Source organism: Paramormyrops kingsleyae, chromosome 9 (assembly GCF_048594095.1).
Source record: "Paramormyrops kingsleyae isolate MSU_618 chromosome 9, PKINGS_0.4, whole genome shotgun sequence".
NCBI lineage: Eukaryota > Metazoa > Chordata > Actinopteri > Osteoglossiformes > Mormyridae > Paramormyrops > Paramormyrops kingsleyae.
Window position 1 is genome coordinate 22,730,498 of NC_132805.1, and position 24,224 is coordinate 22,754,721.

General features: G+C 41.5%; 2 protein-coding genes across 8 annotated transcripts in view; one reads left to right on the plus strand and one right to left on the minus strand.

Annotated features, from left to right (window-relative positions):
* Positions 1 to 5,925, plus strand: part of arhgap33 (Rho GTPase activating protein 33) — a 67,593-nt gene extending 61,668 nt beyond the window's left edge. For all 7 annotated transcript variants that reach the window (XM_072716555.1, XM_072716556.1, XM_072716560.1 and 4 more), the window contains one exon: positions 49 to 5,925. In XM_072716555.1, the coding sequence (XP_072572656.1) occupies positions 49 to 2,301 (2,253 nt within the window). In that variant the 3' untranslated portion in view covers positions 2,302 to 5,925. The remainder of the gene's footprint in view (positions 1 to 48) is intronic.
* A 529-nt stretch (positions 5,926 to 6,454) lies between these two features.
* Positions 6,455 to 12,923, minus strand: upk1a (uroplakin 1a). The gene is made up of 9 exons (XM_023799062.2): positions 12,795 to 12,923; positions 12,165 to 12,272; positions 11,394 to 11,486; positions 11,012 to 11,212; positions 10,495 to 10,569; positions 9,746 to 9,853; positions 8,417 to 8,593; positions 8,190 to 8,273; positions 6,455 to 7,975 (listed from the first exon to the last, which is right to left on the minus strand). Exons 3-9 carry the CDS (start codon positions 11,457 to 11,459, stop codon positions 7,931 to 7,933), a joined length of 756 nt encoding a protein of 251 aa, XP_023654830.1. The 5' UTR covers positions 11,460 to 11,486; positions 12,165 to 12,272; positions 12,795 to 12,923; the 3' UTR covers positions 6,455 to 7,930.
* Positions 12,924 to 24,224: the final 11,301 nt, after the last annotated feature.

The window sequence follows — 24,224 nt, forward strand, 5'->3', positions numbered from 1 at the left end:
CTTGCATGCATTTATACCAAATCACCGTGGTACACTGTCTCACCACAGGATACAGGCACTCTTTCCTCGCAGACATCAGCCTCTGACTCTGGGGCATCTAACTCTGAAGTGTCAGCTGGTAGCTCAACTGGAGAATTGAATACATCTCCAGGTCTGATCTACAAAAACCAGCAGCAGCAACAGCAGGCACAACATAAAATGCACGGCCTATTTCCTGAAGAACAACCTAACGATGATGAAGCTTCATCTCAGAGGAAGGCTCCTCACTATTCCCGTCAGTTTTCTGCTCCCCACCCACAGAACAATCCCCCCACCCAGCCTCAGCTCCTGCACTCCAAGTCAGAGAGCTCCCCGCTGGCCCAGGTACATGCTGTCCAGTCCCCATGGCCCAAGGTGCCCTCCAGACCACTGGATCGGACTCCTCTCTCCCGGGCTGACAATTTCATGCGTCGTTCCCTGGATGCTGCGCGAATTCGGCGTATTATCACCCAGTCGCAGAACCCTAGTGCCCCACTGTCACGGGCATTCTCCGAGCGCATAAGCGGGACATCACATGTGGTGCCGCGTTACCAAGCTTCACGGCCGCCCAGCCGCTCAGCTTCCACTGCCATGCGGCCTCAGGCACCCCAGGCTTCTAAGATCCAGCCCATAGCAGCTACAGAGGATCAGGGCAAAATGGAGAACTTCTACTATGAAATAGCTGCACCTGAACATCCACCACCCAGTTACACCCGGCACAGCTACCAGAACATGAGGCTGGATGCAGAGGGGAACTACCGTCCTGGTAACACTGAGGCAAGCCAGCAGCCTCTCTCCAGAGTCCCACCCCAAAAGCATAGTCCACACCCCAGCCATCTATCCATGGTGACCAAGGGACCCCAGTTATGGTCTTCTGAAGCCACGCGTGCCTGGGCGGCAGCACAGTCCCACTCGTACTCCTTTTCTCACGGCCATCATCGTCCTCAGGAGAGCTCCCCAATGCATCACCCCCTGTGCCACCTCTCCTCCTCAGTCAGGCTGTCCTCAAACCCCACTATGGGTATACCACTCTCAGTCCACCAGCGCCACCAGCATCGATCCCAGTACTCCCCCTCTGATCTTGCTGCTTCACAGTTGCACCCCTACTTTGAGAATGGCAAAGTGTGCTACCGGCATTTTGAGCCCTTCGGCACTGAGAATCATCATTCCCTGGCAGAGATGCCAGTGCAGTCACCCTCTTCACTGGTGCTGAGGCCCTTACCAAAGCAGCCAGAGCAGTCCGAACCCATCTATGTAAATTTCCCCATCAGCAGCCCCATTAGTGCCAGTAAAACCAAAAGCTGGGCCACCACTGACTTAGACGGAGACTCCCAGCAATCATCTGACTCCCTGGCTCCACCTTCTGATGCGCTCGCTGATTCCTCCAACCCTGATGCTAAACAAGAGAATCCTAAACGATTGGCTTCCTCTTGTTATGACAGTCCAACACAAGTTGAGGTTGAAGACAGCCTGGTTCCCAAGACAACAGTAGCAGCTGTGGGACATGCTCAGAGTCGCTCAGACACCCAGAGTGCCACTGTGGAGTCCAGCCAGAAACTGACTGGGAAAGAAATAGCCTCTCTGCTTATTGAGAAGCTGGCAGAGGATGAAGGGGAAGGCCCATGTGCTGTCACCTCCTCCTCCACCTCCTCATCACCTCCACTAGAGCACCCCCCAAATCCCTATCCCAGCCAGCACCAGCACTCCTATAATATCTACACATCTGGACCATTTCATAGTCATTTGGAGGGCCAGGCACCACTGCGTGGAGAGGGACCAGGCTTTCAGCGACCAGACCCTCTACGAAGGTCCACCTCGTCAGGCGGACACTACCGACAAGCCTTCGACGTAATGCCATCTGGTGATCAAGTACTGAAATTCTACCATGCACAGGATTTTAACTCGGCTCCTCAGGGAGACAACCCAAACCCCTACCCTGTTCGTCCCCTTTATCAGGACCAACTCTATACCAGCCAACCCTCAGCAGAAAATGCCCTTACCTCCACTTCTGGCCTCCTCACAAACCTGTCACTAGGGACACCACGAGGGTTTAGTGCTCAACCAGGAGGTTATCCAGCAGTCTCATATCAGCACAGTCAATATCCTTTCCAATCTGCACCCATGCAGGCCCCATATTCCAGTGCACCACGCAGAGAGGCAGTCTTGAATCCTTCACTTCAGCCATCTGGGCTCAGAAGCCAAAGGGGCCTGGCTCGTCAAGGTAGCCTTCCGGGACCTAACTGGACTATCCACTCTGAGGGGCAGACACGCAGCTACTGCTGAATGGGTGTGATTAGAAAACTGATGTGCTTGAAGAATCTTCCAGTTCTGATGTTTGAAGGATAATGTGAAAACTCGCTGTGTGACCCCATTTAAGAAGAACAAGACAAGAAAAACATATGTGATCCTTGTTTTCATCTGAGATTGCAATTTACTAATATATATGTGTGTGTGTGTGTGTGTGTGTATATGTATGTATATATATATATATATATATATATGTGTGTGTGTGTATATATATATATATATATGTATATATATATGTATATATATATATATATATATATATATATATATATATATATATATATATACACACAGTGGTACCTCGGTTCTTGAACTCACTAGAACTCGAATTTCTTGAAAGTCGAACAAACCAGTTTGACCTAGAACTCGATCTGAATATCAAAAGTCAAACAGTGAACGCTGACCTAATATAAATTGTACGCGCCAGGAAATGAGTCATACTACAATGCAATTCTTACTTGAATGCCTTCTTCACAGACTGGACGATTAACCAAATAAAGCAGCGCAACATTACAGTAACTAACAATAAATAAACCACTAACTTACGTGTAGTATTAGAGCATTTATGCCATTTATTTAAACTTTATTTTACCAGGTAAATTAACTGAAAACAGCAGATTACGCATCGGTACTGCCTGGGATACAAACGTCATGCATGTAACTAAACTCTTCAGCCAATAAGGGCAAAGGTGTGTCATCACGGAGGCGGTTCCAGTTTGTGCAGCCGGGTGAGAGGTCGCAATGTTTCTAACCGTAATGCATTGCGTCAGGATCAGAATGCGTTGCTTTAAGCCAGCTCTGTAAACAAGTCGAACGCACCCAATGACCGGACTGGGGAAACAAATTGAAACACGGACTTAATACAGAGGACTAATGAAACAGCTGATCACGTGGGGATCCCACACAAGGTTAACAAGGGGGCGTGGCACACGGAAGGAGCGGACGATCGGGGCAGGACAGGGGTAATGTTGGGATAAGATCTTTATCATTTTGGAAGCCATTTAGGAAAAAATGCTCTTCTTGTTTTATCTTGTTCATTTTGTGTTTAAATGCTAAAAATAAATAACATATTTAGGTGTAATTTTAGGGAACCGGGAACAAATTAATTGGCTTTCCATTATTTCTTATGGGAAAAATTTGATCAGAACTCGAACTTTTTCGGATTCGATCCGGAGTCCGGATCGGATTAAGTTCGAGAACCGAGGTACCACTGTATGTATATATATATGTTGTGTGTGTGTGTGTGTGTGTGGATATTTGGTGGAGTATTTGTACCCATCACCCAATTTTTTAATCATTTTATACGAACCCTTTTATCTCTCAGCCAATGACCCATATTTCACCGTTGTTAATGGAACAACATAAAGAGGACACTGATGACCACTGATGGCCTAGATATGAAAACATTCCAAAATGCTTACTCCAAGAGAATAAATGAATAGCTGCTCACTCAACACACACACACACACACATATATATATATCCGTACATGACAACGATTTTTTTTCTTTCTCTGTTGCTGAAAATAAGTTGTTTTTTTTTTGCCTGATTCAGTTTATCACAGACAGTGAAGTATCATTTTTCTTTTAAAAAGTTGCTTCTCTGCAAAGAAATTGGATTCTTGTTAATATATATATTTTTTATTTATTTTATGTTTTGATGCATTTTTGTTGTTTTTTATGGTGTGTGTGTGTGTGTATGTGTGGGCGTGTGTGAATGTACAGTATGTTTTCAGGATTTGTCTGCCTCAAGTTTATCAAAAAAGCACATTTTACTGGAAGAAAAAACACTAACAACCGGGAAATACTGCCTTGTGTGAAAGGGAATATGTTTCTTGATTGTTTTGCATAATCTTTTTCAATAGTAGTCAACTAGTTAGTTGCCTTTAAGAAGACTCCCCAGGAGTCTATGCCAGAGAGTGTTTCTTGCAATCTAAAGCATTGTATCCTTGAAGGATGTCTTGTTTTTAACTTGTAATTATTTTAACATGCTTTATACAAAGCAATGTATACTGTAAATAGCACCTAGTCATAGCCCCCGGCCATATAACTATCTAGGTTAAGAACCTAAAGGTACAGTGGCAGTGTCCTGCCAGCCTTCTTCTCTCAATGGTTTTGAGTTGTGTTAATTTAATTAATTGACTTCTGACACCAACTACGTGAGGACAATGTCACTGAAGTTGTCCAAGCACATTAGGTGTAGCCATTCGATATGTCACTCCAATGACAAGGGCTGAGCTCTCCTCCACAGACAGGCACAGCGTACCAGATGTCAGAATCGTTTGCACAGTCTGCAGTAGAAAGAGAGGACATTTTCGGAAGTGTTTCAGGTTTTTTAGTGCTGAACCAACAGTATAGTTGATCATTTATTTTTAGAAATTATTTAGTTAGTTTCATTCCATGTTCAAGAAAATATTAAAGTATATTTATACTACAGTGTGCATAAGATGTTTTTGATTGCTTAATTGCCTAGTTCATCTTTCATATTTCTCAAACAAAGGTATTATTGCATCATTCCATCTCTGAATTCACCACTTTTCATTAAATTTATTTATCATATTTATATGCAGAACGTTTTACCATTTTATAATGTCAAGGAACTTGTAGGGGTTGCATTACTAAGCTGTACTGTAATGTCTGTGCCTTTCTAGTGGACGATGCTGATTGGCTTCAACAAAATTTAGTCTTAATCATTGAGTACCTAATCCAGTGCAAATATTGTTGTCTAGCTTGTTTATAGCAGCTGTTTGTTGCTCTGCTGCAGTAGTGCTGTAAATGAGCTGGACCCAGCACTCTTGAAAATCTGGTTACCCAGATTTACTCTTAGATAAGGGATTTTTGCACAGTGCTATTTTAGATGGTCTCACTCAGTACTAGTTGTAGGCATAATTGATTAACATAATTGATGAAGTTCTGAAGAAAATTCTGGAAAAAAGTCTCTCTATCTCTGTCTGAGAGTCTTTGTAAGCATCTATTTTATTTCATATCTATGCAGTGAATAAATACATTGAGAAGTTCTTTAAAATCAGAAATACTTTAAAATGACTGTACTACCTAAGTGTGTGTTAAGGTTTGTCTGTTACATGAGTTGAGACCAATATTCCGTCAGCCTTATAGCACTTTCCAAAAGGCAGTTCATCTTTTTGTATTTTTTCCAACTTGTGATTTAAAATCTGACAGTTGCATCAAAGAATAAATCTTTCATTTGTTTTTCTAATATTTTTGTAATGTGGCACAAAAACAGCCGTAGATTGCATGTGAGGTGTATGAATGTGCTGCAAGAGCAGAATAAAGGATAGTTTAAAGGACCAACTTCGGAAGACAAGTGTGATGAAGTTGTATTGATTGTATTAATAAATTGTACTGAGCTGATTGCAATTTTGGTTTTACATAGCAATGTACAAACGCTACATATCTAAAGATTGTTATGTCAGTAAATATGTACATTTAGTTGAGATCAACACATACTTCTAAACCCATTACTTTAAAAATCATAAGTTGAATCTTAAGTTTTGCACCTGAGTAAAGAAATTTGTATAAATTGTTGCAAATATTGTATACAATACTTAAGTATACATTTTAAAGTACTGTTCAAAAATCATTTATCATGCTGTTTGTTTAATCATTTGAATGTTGAAATATTTTTTTTATATGGGAAGTTTGCAATATTTACACTTATAATAGATATTTAATTCCACCACAATACACTGCCAATAAATTCGTATCTGGTGGGTGAAGTTCATTGAGGCTCCTAGAATGTCATGATGGTGGTGCAGGAGGTAGTGCTATTGTTTCGCAACTGGAGGGTTGCAAGTTCAAGCCTTGGTTCCTCCTGAATCTATCAAAGTGTCCTTGAGCAGGACACTGGACCCCAAATTGCTCCTGGTGAGCAGGTTGGTGCCTTGTATGGCAGCCTCCACCACCAGTGTGTGGATGAGTGAATATGAGGCATGAATTGTAAAGTGCTTTGAGTGCTTGTAGGAGTAGAAAAGCACTATATAAATGCAGTCCATTTACCATTGTTTCTGGAGCAAAAGCAATTACACCACCTTGCATTCATCATTTTATCATCAATACACATGAATAAATAGGTATACAACTTTAAGTTAAAGTAGGAGATATGTGCAAAAGCATTTTCGTTGTTTTTTATTTTTTTTATTCTAGGTAGGCCTTTAGTAAATCCAGGTGTAAGTCACTAGCAATATTTTTTGTAAGTGATCACTTCAACACAGTCTGAATCATGACAGGGCTTGATTGGTGTCTCTAAATTCTCCTTTGTGTGTCATTGTGTTTAAATGTATTACATGTGATGGACTGACATCCCATCCAGTGTTCTTTTCTTCCTGGGACAGATGGGGGTCAGCATTTGCTACATAAGTGGTGATGGACAAATGGCAATTATGGATGATTATTAAATGCTCAGCTGGAACAGAAAAAAACTCATTGGTTGTTGAAACCAGAATTTATATTCAGAACTTTAAAGGGTTATTCAGTTATAAAATTCTATTAGTAACAATCATACAAGTGTTGCTTATGCATGAGTATCCTGAACATCTTATAATTTTATCTAAGTGAATAAATGTGATAAGCCTGATAAGAATAAATTGAATACTTTTAAAAGTCATTAATAATGAACCGAAATGCCAATCATATATGTTTTTAGAACCAGTTGCTGAAGTTTATCATGGCAGTGGCTTATATAATTGTTTACTTTTATGCCAGTAACAAAAAAATAAAAGTTATGGGCAGTGATCACTTTAGAAGGGTGGAAACAAAAATTCTGCTTAAATTTAGGAATACTCTAGGATACTAGCAAGAACAGATGTATAGATGTATACTCTCTCCCAAGCCTTATGTACAAAAGCACGTAAGTAGTTCACACACCAGGATTACAGATCAGTAAAATCATCTTTAAATATATGTCTGACTGGTTTCTTACCACTGAAAATACAGCTGAAAATAACTGAATCTAAGTATTCAGGTAACAATAGTAATATAAACTTGCGTGTGTTGATCAGATCAATCAGAATCAGTAAGAGGGAATTGAGTCAGATTGTTCTCTAACCCGACAGGTTGGGATTACCTTATACTTTCAACCACTGCCTGTTCCTTTTAACCTAGTGGAAAGCAATGAAGTTACCATTTAGAAACTAAATATTATGTGGTTCATCTACAGCGGATGTTCTTCAGGTTTTATTCAATTACCCCTTAGAGTACAAAATTGTTTTGATAATTTACTAATACTAAATATAATGTTTTCCTAACATTAAAAAATAGTATATTCATAATAACGATCTTCAGAATAAATTATATCTTGTAAAGAACAAGATATCTGAACATTTTCTGTAAACTGTCTTTCATCTAGGAGTCATTTAACAGTAGAATTTATATGACAAAGAAAATGTATATGCAAGTGTAATTGTTCAGACATTCACTTTTCACAAATTCCCATTCAGTTTAATCCTTTTAGTTTAGTTGTTTTTTTGTAATCAATGCTGAATAAGTCTGTCATCCTATGCTGGTGCTTCTGTGGTTTTCTGCTTGGTTTAGGTGTTATTTTCAGCAGTGGGAAACTTTTGAGGACAGCGGAGGTGTGGACAGTGTCTTCAGAGCTTCAGGTAGTACACCATGGCACACAGCAAGAGAAAGAACTGACCCAAAAGATTAGAATGTTAGGTATTTTTGGAACCATGTGACTAGTTAAGTGTCTTTATGTAGAAGAGTTTCTATAGAAAGTATTCAATGTATGATGTCAATATTAATCATTAGCCTGTAATATATATTACTATATAATGTATCAAAGAATCATACATTAACACATAATGTGCCACCTTGACAAGAAAAGGCATGTAGTTAAAAACTTACCACAAATATCAGGACAGAAAATCCATACCAGCTGATTGCCCAAGTATAGTTACTGAAAACAGACTCAATGTAACCAAAGCAGCCCTGGGGAGAGAAAAGGAGTAAGTCATATAGTACCAGTTGACCAGTAACAGCTGACTTCCTATGAAAATATATTCAGGTAGAAAGGCGATACAGAGCCAGAAGTAATACAAGTGATTCTAGAACAAGTCTTCACCTCTCCTTACCTTGGCAAACATGGAGCCTACATAGCCTACTTTGCAGCTCCTTTGGTCTGCAATCTCATAATTGTTTTGTCTCCTGCAGCAGTTGAGGGGCCAGGGGAAAACATTGGGGAAGTTTTGCTTGAAGGTAGAGGTGTATGTAATCCAGTCAATGGGGCCATCTGTGCCGCAACACTGGACCTGTGAGGAGGGTGAGAAAGAGACCAAATGCTAGAGAGTGTTGTAGATAAGCTGAGATATCCTAGTCAAATAGCTAAAAAGTAGGTCTGCTCAATTATGGCAAAAATCATAATCACGAATATTTTGGTCAATATTAAGATCATGATTAGTTAACACAATTACTCATTGACTTTGGAAATGTCATGCATTTATTGAATTAAAAAAAAAACAAACATCTTTTTAACGATTTCCTTGAGCTCTAAATATAATTCAACTAAGAAACAAAAAGTTGGTGCAAAGGGGTGCACTGGATTTATAACACAAGACAATACGGGAGTATCACTGCAAAACGAAATGCGAAACAATTATTTTATCTCAATTATTTTACTTTGATAATCGCTGGAATCTACAATCATAATTGAAATCAAAATTAGATTAATTCCCCAGCCATACTAGAAAGGTCAAGTAGTTAATAGGTACTTGTTCATCTATCCTAAATATTTAGCAAGAATCGCTTCAGTGACTATTCTGAATACTATTCCGAATAAAAGTATCTACAAAATAAACCAAACATGGAGCACATAAAACATTCCAATTCTGATATAAGTTGGTACGTACATGTGACTGATTTTACTCTGACATAACACAAATTAAGGTGTGCCCTAGTAAAATGTGATAGTTCTATACATGACACTACATTCAGCAGATGTTTATTGAAGGGCAGGTATAGACAACTATTTGCCACAGTTATCTGTCCCCATTTGTTACTTGTAGCCTCACCTAGAATTTTTGGTGTAGCCAGTATTGTTAGGTATCACGTCAGCAAAGAGGTAATAATGAGCAGCACCAATCCTTAGTATTACGAAACCCTTGATTTGCGTTCATGGGAATATATCGTTTAGGCTTCTGTCTGTTATAGCTTTCCATGACAGAAGGCTACGTGACCTCTTTACACTAACTACTATAGGTTCCTCAAGCAGTTTTGTTGCCAATCTGTTTATAATATAAGGAAAGGAGCAATGGTGAATCAGGTCAGGACCAGATGATATAAAATCTGTGAGCACAATTCAGTGTTTGGAAGTTTAATTTTTGGATTGCTGGCTATTAAAGACAACAGTATTCCTAGCAAATAAGATGATATCAGTCTAGGTATTACAAGGTCGGACAACATACCTCTTGCATTACCCTGTTCCATGTATCCGTGATCTGTTTCCCATCATCAGAATTATCTGCATAGTACCTTAGCATTTGTTTTTTCACCAGATTACTGTTGCCAACTAGCTGAAGGGATGAGATGACACATCACAGCTGTTATCTTGGACTCTGTATTCCTTCATTAATTTAGAATGCCTTTATTTCATCTGTGCTATTATTTATGGTTTATGCTTTTATAGTATAATATATTCTATAGTATAATATATTCAATAGAGAGTAAAAGAAAGAAAGAAATGTTTAAATGATCTTCATGTTGCTGTAAATCTATGTCTGTCAAAGTGTGTCAGCTTTGCCATTTCAACACTCCAGTATTTGCAGCAACCATTCAACAGGCTGATACATTTTTGACACCACCATAGCATATCTCATATGGCTAATCAATACCTCATTAACCTTTTAAACTAATCAAATGAGCTGAGGAGAGGCTTGGGAAATGAAACAGTATTCTTCCAGCCATCAAACAAGATCTCAGTAACTTTTAAAGAACAGAAGAAATTCTTGTTAGTTTTTATTGTGTTACTCTTAATTTGAATATGTTTTAATGTTAAATTATGTTTTTCTTCCAGAGCAAATATGCACTTACTACCCAGATAAATATCTTTAAACATCTTCTTTGACTGCATAAGACTTTTGCACAGTACTGTACAATTATATATATTTCACAGATATGGGTTTGAAATGTATGAATTGAAAATCATTTCACTTACATAATCCCTGTGAGTTGCTGCTGTGATGACAGAAGCACATTCAAATATGTAGATAATCAGCATCAAAGCCAGGTACTTCAAAGAAGAATAAGAACACAAGAAACACATACCATATGAAATGGGCAGTACACAGGTCACATTTTAACCATACATAATATCAACTGTCAATTGTATATCATGCATATGCAAGGTTTTGTTTATGTTTGATTCCTTCAGTTTCCTGCCACAGTCCGATGACATTCAGTTCAGGAGAATGGATGCCTAAATGCCTTCATTCAACTTGTGTGAGTGTATTATAATAAAATAAATTTCATTTGATGTCTGCCTTGTTATATGTCTGCATCTCAAGTGAACCGCCACCGGTTTAGTGATTAATAAAAAAACAATATATGTTTGAAGGCATTTTGAGGCACAGTGGTTCACTAGTCTCAATTAAACTAATAAGATGTGCGTCACCAAGAAAAAATGAAAATGTCAGTTTACTCTATGTTTTAGACTGTTTCCTGGTATATCTTACCGTCATCATCAAGCTGCGATGTTTCCAGATAACAGCAAATATGCCAAATACAGCAACACAGAAAAAAGAGAAGCCTGTGAAGATGGCTATCCAGGAACCAGCAAAAATATCATCCTTCCCGGTGACGCCTGCCAGTGGGTACAGGCCGTAACTGTCAACAGTCACCCAAATGGCCACTGCAAACAGAGCCAGTCCAAGAATCTGAGAGGGAAGGATAGTGGCATAAAGAAATGAGCATCCGCGATGTGGGTGTGGGACCAAGCAAATAAAATGGAGGGAAAGGAAAAGAGAAAAAAAAGAAAGAAAGAAATATAAAAATAAAACAGTCAAGGGAGAAAGACAAAAATTGACAGGAGCTAGAAGACAACTGAGTAAATCTTACAGCAGTGAAGGCATTGCCAATGATGAGAATGATCTTAAGCACCCTGGTACTTTTCCCATCCTCCATGGCTGCACGTTGTGCAAACTGTAATTCCTACAAAACAAAGAAAAACTTGACTACGTTGTGCATCCTGATTCACAAATACAAATTGGCAGGGAAAACTCCTGGGGTGTGGCTCACCAATATTCACATGATCAGGCTGTGTAACTATGGAGTGGCTAAACCTGTTTTGCTTGCATTTGCTACAATGGCCATTGACTGAAAACTGCTCATCTTGTTGAAACCAGATGTTGCCACTCATTTGTTAACAAGTTTCAGCTTGTTAGTATCAAAAGTGGCTGAAAACCTTGAATATGCCGTAAATTGTGCGCTCTGAGTATAATTTTGCCACATCACATTATTCACAATTAGAACTTAGAATATTGCACGCAGTTTTTTCTATATTCTATATTTTCTGTCAAGTATATGCTATAACACTAAATAAACATTTCCTTTAAAATATTACAGAAAAATGGATTCTGTAACCTGCAAAAATTATAAATTGAATATAAAGGTGCAAAACAGCAACACATCTACCTTGATAGATCACAGATTATGTTATTTAAATAGCATTTTTTTCCTGATGCAGTTGCTTTTATTCTGTTCTACAGTTAACAAAGAATGCAAAATATATTCTTAATTTAGTTCAGAGCTATTCACTGTATTTCATGTTTTTTCTTAATCCTCAAAAGTACCTTTGAACAAAATCCAGTAAGATCATCTGTGACATACCTGAAGTGACAGGACTAGGAAAGCTTCAGCAATGGGTCATATACACCTGTTCCACTTGCAATGCTGTTCACATGTAAGAACTCGTTTCTGCTCCAGGTAAATTTATTGCTGAGGTTTTGTGACGTCATTTGGAAAGTGGAAAGCATTTTATATTAGGTATACACAATAGAAATGCTTAAGGGCCAATGAAAATGTTAACTCAAAGGGACATGTTTGTACAAAATTAATTGTTACAAATACATCAGTTCTCTAACAATACATACTCCAGTAATTCCAAAACTAGATACAAATGCTAACAGAAAATAATATACATATGTGTGTATACATACTTATATACAAGAGCATAACTATCAGTTGAACACTGGGGTTAGAATTATTTACATCCATGCTTATATATGTTAAATATGTTACTTTTTAGGCTCAGTGGATAGTACCCAACTCCAGTCACGGGGTTCAAATTCTACCTCCACTTCCCTAATTCCCTTTCTCCTGCACTTAGGATAATTAGTGTCAGTAAAATTTTGACTAATTAGTATAAGGTTTTTTTTAAATACTTCCGTCACATCGGGTCAAGAATCTAGCTTCCTATTACCTGCTGCAAGCATAGATATTACTTATGGTCACACCTACCTCCAGAAGATTCCACTGTAGAATTACTCACACCTACAATCATCTATCCACCCATCCGTGACGACAGTTTGCTTTGGTGGGTGGCGTTTTGGGAAGCATGAATCCCCACCCATGACATCAACCCTGATACATACACACACTCAAACACTTCTGGAAATGAACAGATATATGGCAAGACCATGTACTACACCCTCCCATAATATAGCTGTGCTGACGTCAGCACACATCTGACAGACGCAAAGACTCAGTGATATGGACTAAAAACCGTCTCTCAAAATTTTTAGGCAGAATAGAAAGTCACGTGTAAGATAGAATATTCCCATAATGAATAAATAAGTCTTATACTATCTGAAATACACTGCCAAACAAAATTTGGTCAACTTTTACTGTGCCATTTTCAAGTAAATGCACTTTGAAATCCATGTGTTTTTCTTATATGAGTCAAGATTGACAGGCTGTATCTCAGAATTTTCCCATAATGCATAAACAAGTCTTATACCTTCCAAAAGGCAAGGTCCAAGTTTATTTTCAAGTTTGCATGAATATTTCTCTGAATTTTTCATTATGCTTTTGAAGTATCTTATACCATGTGCTAAATAAAGTCCTTAATTGGAATCAGTGCATCTTACTGTACTATTTTCAAACGAACCCCAACAGAAATAATAATGTGTATAAATGACTTCATATAATACATACACTGCAGTTATAGCAAGCTTTTTCTGTCAAATGTCTTATAATGAATTAACAGTCAATGGAACTCATCTGTTAAATTGGTTTGATACTCATATTTATCGATATCTTCTTGTTATTGCCTGACACCCTACCTTACTGTGTCAGTATAGGAGCATGTCACCCCAATAGCACATGGTGTCAGTTGATCACATCATCTTCCTATCAATCTGAAAAGTCTCCAAGGGAACATCGCACATTGGGTGAAATATTTGGGTCACTTAGCTTCACGCAAGTCTCTGTTACATTCTTTATTGTTTTTCAAAAAAATAATTACTGATAAGGAAATACCAAAAGTCGATTATTTTAAAATCTGACACCGATACGGATACCGACTGTTTGGGAGGTTCTGCTTAGAAAAGTTTGCTTCTCCTTTTGTGTTTTGATGTTGTACCGTCACGTGACTCAGCGGCACCAGGCAAGCAAACAAGCTCACATGCACGCACACACACACACACAATATGGAGTGTAAGAAATTATGGCAGAGAGAAAGAGGAGTGCTGTGTGGCTTTATTTTCAAGCCAAAGATCAAACAATGGCAAGTTGTATTATTTGTAAGAAGGCTGTCAAATACAGTGGTAATATAACTAATTTATACAAGCATATGAGAAATCATTCAAAAGAAAATGCAGAGCTACAGAAACAGTGAGAGGAGGTGATAAATCCAACCTTGCCCCGACAGAAGCAGACCCCCACCCTGAGGCAGTGGACATTGGCAGAGGCCTTTCAATTTGGCAGAGAATATCCAGGTAAATTATGGTGGTGAAAGTAATATTTTAATCATCTTCAGCATTAGTTAATATGAAATTTTCAAAGTGCAAGTGGTTAAAACTCAAAGGGGTGGTTTCCCAGACAGAGATTAAAGCTAGTCTTAGATTTAAACAGCCTTTTAATGCAGACTAATAGAAATCTCAGTCAGGGTATAAAACAGTACTAGACTAAGCCTATTCCTGAATAAACTAAGCTTGTTTCCTGAAGGAAGATCAGAGCTAGTCCAGGAATAAATTGAGGTTTAAATAAAACCTGCCAACAGGCAGGTTTAACTTCAGATTAATGTTGTTTGCTGAAGAAGACACATAGATTACTTGGAGTATGTCAATGATTATCAACAAATAGCACCTGCTAGACAAATTTTTGTTGACAGAAGTGACCCACTGCAATTTTTTGATGAAATCAGTTTTCGAGATCATTTTCAAATGCATAAAATGCCGTGGAGATAATTTCTCTTTTGGAACCCAGTCTTTCATCTGTTACCCAAAAAGGACGGCCTATTTCAGTTAGTCTGCAGGTGCTCATAACTTTACGATTTTTGGCATGTGGCACAGAGAAACTGGGGATTTATGTGGCGTCAGTGAACCAACAGTGTGTAAAGTCATTCACGGAGTATGCCATTTGTGTATTGAGAAGACATAAACAGGAATCGCAAGAACTGGTTTTCCATTAATGTCCAAGGTGTATGCACTCCCCAGTTACAGTTTTTGTACATTGTTGCACATTGGAAAGGTGCCACCCATGATTCCTGGATTTTACTTAACTCATCACTTTATGCTCAGTTTGAAAGAGGAGATCATAATGGAATATTGCTTGGTGACAGTGGGTATGCTCAAAGGAATTTTTTGTTTACACCATACTTGCACCCAATTACATCTGAGCAAAGGTGCTACAAACAAGCTCAGAGAGATGGATAATACCGCTTCTTTCAAAAAGATTTATGACCCAAAGGTCATAAAGGTCACGGGTCAAAAGTTCACTGGATGGGCGGGTCTGGGGCGTGACGTCACCTGGCTGTGAGCCAGCAACGACTAGTGACGTTGGGAGAGGTTTTTTTTTATTATTATTATTTATTTATTTATTATTTATTCATTATTAATTAATCATTTATTAATATTATATTTATTTATTATTTATTATTATTCTTTTATTATTATTTATTTTTATTTGAGGAGAGTGAATTGTGTGCTTATGAGTGGGTTTTTGTGGGAATAGCCCCGTGCTACGAGGGTGCCGAGGACGGAGCTGAGGACGGGAGCTGAGTGGGTCGGTTACCTGATGGAGTGTGAGCGTACGGTGCCTGTGGAGCGGTACCTTGGGAACGTCCCGGGCTTTGGAGTATCCGCAAAGGACTTGGAGAGAGCGATGCTGGAGAGCTGTGAGCTGTGAGTTGTGCTGCGCGAGACTGAAAGAAACCCTGTGTGAATGAACAAGTTGGAGCTAAGAATGAGAGGAGGAGGAGGAGGAGGGTCTGGGTCTGACGCTATCCTCCTCCAATGAACGCTTAGGGGCAGTTTGGGGGTGTGTGTGTTGACACCCCGTGCAGCAGCAGCAACAGCTTGGCCTTGTGTGGTAGCGGTTTTCAAGTTTGTGTTTTTCGTCATGCAGCCGTTGTATTACATCAGCGTAGTTCAAATCCCGTTCAAACTGTAATTTGGGCCACACATCAAATTGGACATTTTGTATTTCAGTAAATTTTGTTTGAAGTTTTGGTTTTTCCCATGCACCTGTTATGTACATCCCGGTAAGTCATCCGTAATAATTTGGGCCACACATCAAATTGGACATTTAGTATTTCAGTAAATTTTGTTTGAAGTTTTGTTTTTCCCCCGTTATGTACATCATCTGTGCAGTTTAAGAAAAAACGTACATCGAAATAGACTTAGGAAAAATCAGATAAAACTTGACAGGCCGTATATTTCTCCTTAAAGAATCCTAAGAAGCAGGGTTTCCCTACTTTGGTAAAGAAAAACAAGTACCCCCCCTAGTATCATTAAGGCCTTATCCCCACTGGAAAGAGAAAACTACACGGGACTTGCATAGTTTACCTCCTTTGGTAAAGAAGCACAAGTATCATCAAGGCCTTACCCTGTGTGCCACACCCCACCAGCAGGCCGTGGAGAATATAGCGAGCTTCGCGCGCTAAGCCCAACACTAATTTTTAAAAAACACAGACATGTCTGGCACTAGCGAAATGAAAGATTCAGCCTCACCACCTAAGATTCAGCAGGAGCAGGAGGAGACTGTTATGCGGCCTCCGGGGGTTCCCAAGAAGAAGATTCCTACGAGGCGTAGACGGGTACTTTTGATGCAGCCGTCTGGAGACCTGAGAGTTACCTGGGAGCTGCCCAACGGGGATAAAGTGGTCTGCCTCTTTGACAATGTTGCAGAGGAACTACGCATCTTTCAGGTCACCGGAGATGCCGCAGACCCGGGGAAAGATGACCCGCATCTGGCCTGTTTTTCTGAAATGGAATGGGGAAACTTGAAGACTCTCGTTATCCCGATGATGAAGGAGAGCACCGACCCCGACTTTCAGACAGACACCGGCAGAATGGAGATGCACTATAGAGATGCTGCCAGTGGTAAACATCGGAGCACCTTTATGAAGTGGGACGCGACCGGGGAGCTGGACAAGAGAATGGTGAATATATGGCAGCTGCCTAAATGCGACTGTTGTGGAATGAGAATTCCGTACATGATTTGGATGCGGCTGATTGAAGAAAAGAGCGATTACTTCCAAGCGCTGTTCAAGGACAGTCGGGCACGTAAGGAGATGCAAAAACCTACGCCGTAAGGATCACCCCCCTCCCCTCACCCTCCGCCTGTATATAAGTGGACGCCTTTACAAGCCCTTTCACAAACATCACCATCATCATGGTAGCAGCAGCAAATTACAGCAACAAAGTGTTCTCCGACGACGACGAAAGCGGGGAGAATGAGGCCTTTTCACCACCAGCATCACAGGCCTCTGATGCTGGAGAGCTCCCTCCGACCCCTCCATCGACACCGGCCTCTGATCCTGGAGAGGTCCCTCCGACCCCTGAGATCTGCACGCTTCTCTCCAGACCCACTTTGTGCAGAGGGATGCTCAACTGCATAAAAGCCATGATAGTGGGCCTTTTAGCCTCAGTCATCAGGAAGCATCAGCAGAAAAACTGCTACGGCTGCGAGGTGGATCATCCCAGTCAAAGACAGCACCCTTGCCTGTTTCCCGCCGGCAGGAATTACTTTTACATACACTTTGACTCTGTGCTGAGTGACCTCTGGACCGACTGGCTGACACCCGCCTTGATTCACGTTCTGAGGACCCTGGGCATCCAAGCTTCCATCGGCAGGTTGGAGGGGACCGTGGAAGCTATCCTGTATGATCTACGCGAGGCCCGCAACGGAATGCTGGAAATCAGTCGACTGGAACAGGATCTGTTTGAACAGAACCCTGTGCTTAAGCAGATCCTGGAAGAAGAATTTCTGACTCGTTGGGAGGCCCAAGACTAAAACAAAAAGCAATTTGTAATGGGGAACGGTATCAGCTGCGCTTTACGGCGGTTTATGTTAAATGTTTTTTTAGAAAAAGTTAGTCCACTGTTGTTGCATGCTATCGAAAAAAAGAAAAGCGATTGTCGGGAGGATTATACTTGTTACTGCTTTCATAGACTGATATTTGAGATTGCTCAAATCGGAGAACATTATCAGCGGGGAATAGTTTTACTTACTCAGCCGATGGCAGAGAGAGAAGGCCAATTGTCCGAAAGTCTCATACGCGCGTGTCTATCTTGTATTCCCGACGATGAATTTGACTGTAATCACATTTTTATATTTTATGCTTTAATCGTAGATGTGGTTGCCTTTAAATTTCATAATAAGCAGCCTTTAGATGTTAATCAGATGCTTTCTACTCTGCATACATGCATCGCTGAAAAGGCCTCTATACGGACCTTACTGCATGTGACATCGCTAATCTACCTCAACAATTGTCACGGGTGTAACTAATTGTATGCCCTTGTAATAACGTTTTTAAACTATATCTTTCACTAAATGTGTGCCCTTGTAATAACGTTTTTAAACTATATCTTTCACTAAATGTGTGCCCTTGTAATAGCGTTTTTAAACTATATCTTTCACTAAATGTATGCCCTTGCAATAAAATTGAGTTGAATAGCATTGCAATAGTCTTTGTATATACATGTTCAGCAGGGTGGCTGAGTGGTTAAGGCGTTGGACTTAAGATCCAATGGACGTATGTCCGCGTGGGTTAAAACTAGCTAAAACTCTTTTCTAAACTCTACACATATGGGTTAAATGCAGAAAACAACAATTTCATTCATGTGTTCTCTCACCCCCCCCCCCCTCCCCAGACAGCTATAAAACGCAGCATCCTCGCTCTCACCCCCCACTCCCTGTGTGAAAAGCATGTCTGTTGCCAAGACTACAGCTCGTGTCTTGAGCCGTACGTACTATGACCCGTACTATGACCCCAGCCACCCGGGGTCATACGGCGGTGCCTCCAGACTGCAGAGAGCCGTGGAGGATGATACTGGGGAAAAAGTGGCTACCGATGATATCAGAGAGTGGCTGTCTACGCAAGACAGTTATACTTTACATAAGCCGGCTAAAAAGAATTTCCCCAGGAACAGAGTGTTTGTACCGAGAGCCATGTATCAGTGGCAGGGCGATTTATGCGACATGCAAGGGCTGGCCACGTACAACGACGGGTTAAAATACTTCCTTACGGTGATTGATGTTTTTTCTAAAAAGGCCTATGCGCGTGCGATAAGAAACAAGACGGGGGTGGCCGTAACAGAGGCCTTTGATTCTATTTTAACCGAGGGGGGTGTGCCCCTCAAGTTACAGACGGATGCCGGTAAGGAGTTTTTAAATGGGACTTTTCAGAAACTTTTAAAAAGTCATAAAATCACCCATTTCACCACGGGTAGTGAACTTAAAGCTTCAGTCGTAGAGAGATTTAACCAAACGTTAAAAGAGAGGATGTACAGGTAATTTATGGCTAAAAACACTCGACGATACGTGGATGTGTTGGACGATCTAATAAAGGGGTACAACCAGTCATTTCACAGCGCTATTAAAATGAAACCTTCTGAGGTCACGACCGATAATGCTCATCTAGTATTTGATAATCTATACGATCCTCTGAAGAAGAAAAAAAGCAGACGGCCACGTTTTAAGTTTAACATAGGGGACACTGTGAGAGTCTCCAAGCACAGTCAGATATTTGACAAAAAGTACGAGCAGACATTTACTGACGAGTACTTTGTCATATGCGAACGTGTACCCAGATCGCCACCGGTGTATAAATTGAGGGACGTGCGCAGTGAAATACTCAAGGGGACATTCTATGAAGCTGAGCTGCAGAAAGTCAAAATATCTCCCAAACATGCGTTCAAGGTCGAGAAGGTTATAGGCTCAAAGACCGACGAAAAGGGAAAAAAGTGGATTTTAGTACGCTGGCAGGGTTGGCCCTCGAGGTTTGATTCGTGGATACCGTGGTCGGACTTGATACAGATTTAATTTTTTATTTTTAAAAGAAAAAAAAAATGGAGGATCGCCCCTCTTTTTACCTCACGCTACCGTCAAACTCTTGTCTCTCCATTTTCCCCGATAACCAGAGTTCGGATTACACCGTGATGCTCTCGCGACCTATAGAGCTACGGGGGCCTTACGAAGTAGGACTGGCTGAAATCATGTATTGTTACACGTGGCGAAATATTACATACCCCGAAAATACTTTTGAATTGCGGGATACGGAGGTGGAGGCAAGAAGAGACGCCGATCCTCTAGTGGATTTGCCTTACCTGTTCCCTCGGAAAATTAAAGTCGGATATTATGAATCCGTTTCACAGATTGTCAGAAATCAACGTTTCGTTAAAAAAATTAGGTACGGAAGTTTTCTTCGCATACAACGAGATTACGCGAAGGGTTAATATAACCGGACATCAGAAATACAAGATCAAATTTAAACCTACTTAGGCCTACATGCTGGGCTTTGAGCCGGGTGGCTGGTATAACGTAGGAGGTACCATGCCAACCTCACCCTACCCGTCCGACATTCACGCGGGATTCTATAATATGTACGTCTACTGTAACATCGTGGATCCGCAGCACGTGGGGGAATTTGTAGTGCCGCTCCTGAGAACCGTTAAAATAGACGGTGGGTCGGCGGCGTAGTCACTTTGCCATTCCACAAGCTGCACTACGTACCGGTGAACAAGCAGAGCCTCCAGAATTTGCATATTGAGATAAAGAACGATCAGAATACTCTGATTAATTTCTCCTACGGAAAAACGATCGTCAAGCTACACTTTCGCCCCATGCCAAAGATCCCCGTTTAAAAAAAGAGAGAAAGCAGAGGGGGTGGGGGAGCATGGCGTACCACAATTCGCAGAGATTTATTCAGTATTACACCAGTCAGGCGGGACATGGGCTCCCCGGTTTTGCGGGGAGCCCCGTGATGTACGGGCGTGGGTTGGGCTCCATGCTCAGTAGGGCTTTTAGATTCGTTTTACCCTTTCTTAAGCGTGGAGTTGATATAGCGAAACCTCATTTGAAATCGGCGGCCAAAGGAATAGCTTCGGATCTCGCCAGCTCTGTAGTCAGCGGCCGTTTTACAAACACCGGTGACCACAAGCAGGAAGGCTCTGGTCTGCTGTTGCTATCTCAGAGGGGTAGGAAGAGAGCCCCAGCGCCTTTACCCAGGCAGCACGGTCATAAAAAACCTCGCAGCAGCAGAGCTGTCAGGATTCCCAAGTCTCGACCTTCAAAGAGAAACAGGAAACCCCCCGGGGACATATTTTAAGAGAGAGAGAGGGTAAGGAAGAATGGCTCTAGCTCACCGCCTCTCGGCCGAATGCACCAAATCTGAGCTGGACCTGTTTGCGGCCCCTAAGACGCAATTATCCATAGATCAGACCAATTATGTAGAAATCAACCCATTAAATTCCATTACCGATCAGGATGTTTTGGATTTCCTAATACCGGGGTCGGGCAATTTCTATCTGGACCTCAACTCTACACTGCTATATCTAAGGCTCAAGATCGTTAGGGCGGATGGCGCCCCCCTGGTTGACGCTGACCCCTGCGGTATTATACAGTACCCACTAAACTGTATATTCTCTCAGCTGGACGTGAGTCTGAACGACGTCCTGATCAGTTCCTCATCGGCCACACACCCCTATAGGTCATTCATAGAGACCCTGCTCAATTTTTCTACGGATACGCCAGAGAGTCAGTTTTCGGCAGGGCTCTGGTACAAAGACGGCGGAGCTGACTTGGATAGCGTGGACATCACCCCCCAGGGCCCTAACGTGGGGTTGCAGAAGCGAGCTGCCTTCTGTAGAAACTCTCGGGAATTCTCTCTGATAGGCCCTATACACGCTGATATTTTTTTCAGCGAATGAATGCTGTTAAACAATGTGGATATACGCTTAAAGTTTGTAAAGGCTAAAAGCGATTTTAGTCTCATGTGCAGAAATGACGCCGATTATGAACTGAAAATACTGAGGGCCAGCCTGTTTGTGAAAAAAGTGGACGTCTCCCCGGTGGTATCACTGGGTCACTCGGCCGCTCTCATGAAAGCAAACGCCCTGTACCCTATAAGTAGGGTAGTCATTAAAAATTACACGCTGCCCGCACAGTCGCGGGTCTGCCCGCAGGACAATCTTTTCCTGGGCAACTTACCGCGCTACATCGTTTTGGGGATCGTGGACCACGCCGCGTTCGTGGGCATGCGAAACAGAAACCCATTCAGGTTTCAGCATTGTGATCTGGAATTTCTGAGTCTCTCTGTAAACGGCCGACACATACCCAGCAAACCGTTCCAGCCTGATTTAACGCGAGGCAGTCGGTCAGAGAGTTTTACAACCTTTTCCTGGCTACAAACAGGCATTTAAGGGATTCGGCGCTATGCATTAACCACGAGGATTTTGAAAACGGATACTCGCTATTTGCTCTCAATCTCTCCCGAGACGACGAGCTGGACGGCGGTGCCCTGTCACCCGTCATCAGCGGCACGTGCCGTCTGGATTTAAGGTTCAGAGCCCCGCTACCTCGAACAATGAGTCTCATCGTCTACGCCTGCTTCGACACCGTGATTGAAATAAACTCCAAGAGACAGGTTTTGGTGGACTTTTAACCATGAACACTCACCAGCTGGAATGCCTTTTACGACCCCTGCTGAAGGATGCTTTTGGAGGTGTGTGGCCTAGCGATTTATTACCCACCAGCGTAGAGACGAGGCCCACTTTTCTGGTCGCAAACACGCACGACCGCAATAGAGAGGGTGAACACTGGATCGGGATAATTTTGGAGCCCCAAGAGGGGAAAGCCTCCTTCTTTGATTCTTACGGTTATCCCCCCGATTCCCCTTACTACCCTAAAAGTTTTATGCGCTTCTTGGGGAGGCACGCTACCGAAATAAGGATTAATACGCGCCAAGTTCAACACGACTTTTCCTCCATGTGTGGGGCCCACGTCTCCTTTTTCCTCTACCAGCGCTTCAAGGGACTTTCATTTCAAGAGACTATGATGCTGTACTCTGATGACTTGAGGAAAAACGACGCTCTAGTATCCAAGTTTATCAAGAAATATTCAAAGTGTATTAGCCGTGTTAATGCCGATAAACTTTCAAAGCCGCAAAATGTATGTTCCTTAAAACTATTTAAAGATTGTTATAGTTGTTAGATTATTGTTGGGAAAATATAAAAAAAAACGTGACACCTTTTATTCAATAAATTCAACATTTTATTAACCATCTTTTTCGTTGTTACAGGCGTTTTTTTCACACGCATAAAACACTTAATCACTGTAATCTATCCACGGAGAATAAGGGGTACCCTTTAAAGGCCATAAACGATATTCAGGGGAGGAATCACGCGGCGTGTGAGGGGTACCCACAAGCGGAGAGTCGTCCGTACTAAATTTTGCACGTCTCTTGCGCTTCTTTTTCACAGGAGGGGAGGAGGGTGGCGGGGGACCCCTCGCTGTGGCGTTTCCAGCGCCGTAATCTTTAAGATGGCTTAGGGGTTTCCTAGCTTGAATGTTACCGACGGTCGTGAGGGGGATGTTTAATTCAGATATTACGTTTAAAAAGGGTTCCCAGCCTTTAGGATATCCGACGGCCTGGGATTTCGGCTGGGATAAAGTTTTCATCAAATCCAAAATATGGGAACCTTTAATGGGTCTATCTCTGATGATGAGTTCACCCGACTGGGTCCAACGTACTGCCCCTTCGGAATCGAGCAGTTTCTGCATGATGTACCCCACGTTCTTTCTAGCCCTGGGCGCCACTTGCTGGACAACTTCCTGTACAGTTTTGTCCCTAGTCGCACCGCCGGGCTGTCTCTCCTCCTCCTCCGGCACATCTCTCTTTTCCTCATCCGTTTTTTCTTTCCGCTCGGTAAGGATAATTTCTCTCCTCTGATTTTCTTCTTTTCGGACTAAATTCAGATACCTCTGTAGCAATTGGTTGTATCTCTTTACTTTTTTATGCGAGTTCATACCCGGCTGATTTAATAAACCGTGCATCTGGTTTTCAAGTTCACCCAGGGCCGATTCCCCGATGGTGGTATGCGGGGTCGCCCTCTGGGTCAGCATACGAGTTGTTGGGGGCTCAACAAGAACATTTTTTTTTACCTCGCTCATGCTGGTGGTGGAAAAAACAAAAAAAGCTAGTTAGCCGTCTTACTGGTGAACAGGCTTGTGATGAATGGCAGAGCCACTGACAGCAGCGGTAATAAAAATCCTATTTTCTGAAGCACGGCCTTGCGTTTCCTCGCGACGCTGTTTTTCTTACAGGCGAAAAGCTTAATCAGCCTTTTCTGCTTCTTACGCTTGTTAAATTGAGCTACGGATAAAGGTATACGGCCTCTTATAAGATTGAGACAGATTTCAGAGAGAGCCAAAATTATGTTATTA

Bases quoted from the DNA above. Each gene is read 5' to 3' on its own strand.
- upk1a (XM_023799062.2), bottom strand. From the start codon at position 11,459: ATGGAGGATGGGAAAAGTACCAGGGTGCTTAAGATCATTCTCATCATT. The intron at 11,213-11,393 runs GTAAGATTTACT...CTTCCCTCTCAG, and splicing joins TTGGCAATGCCTTCACTGCT to ATTCTTGGACTGGCTCTGTT. The intron at 9,854-10,494 runs GTAAGTGAAATG...TCATCCCTTCAG, and splicing joins CAGCAACTCACAGGGATTAT to CTAGTTGGCAACAGTAATCT.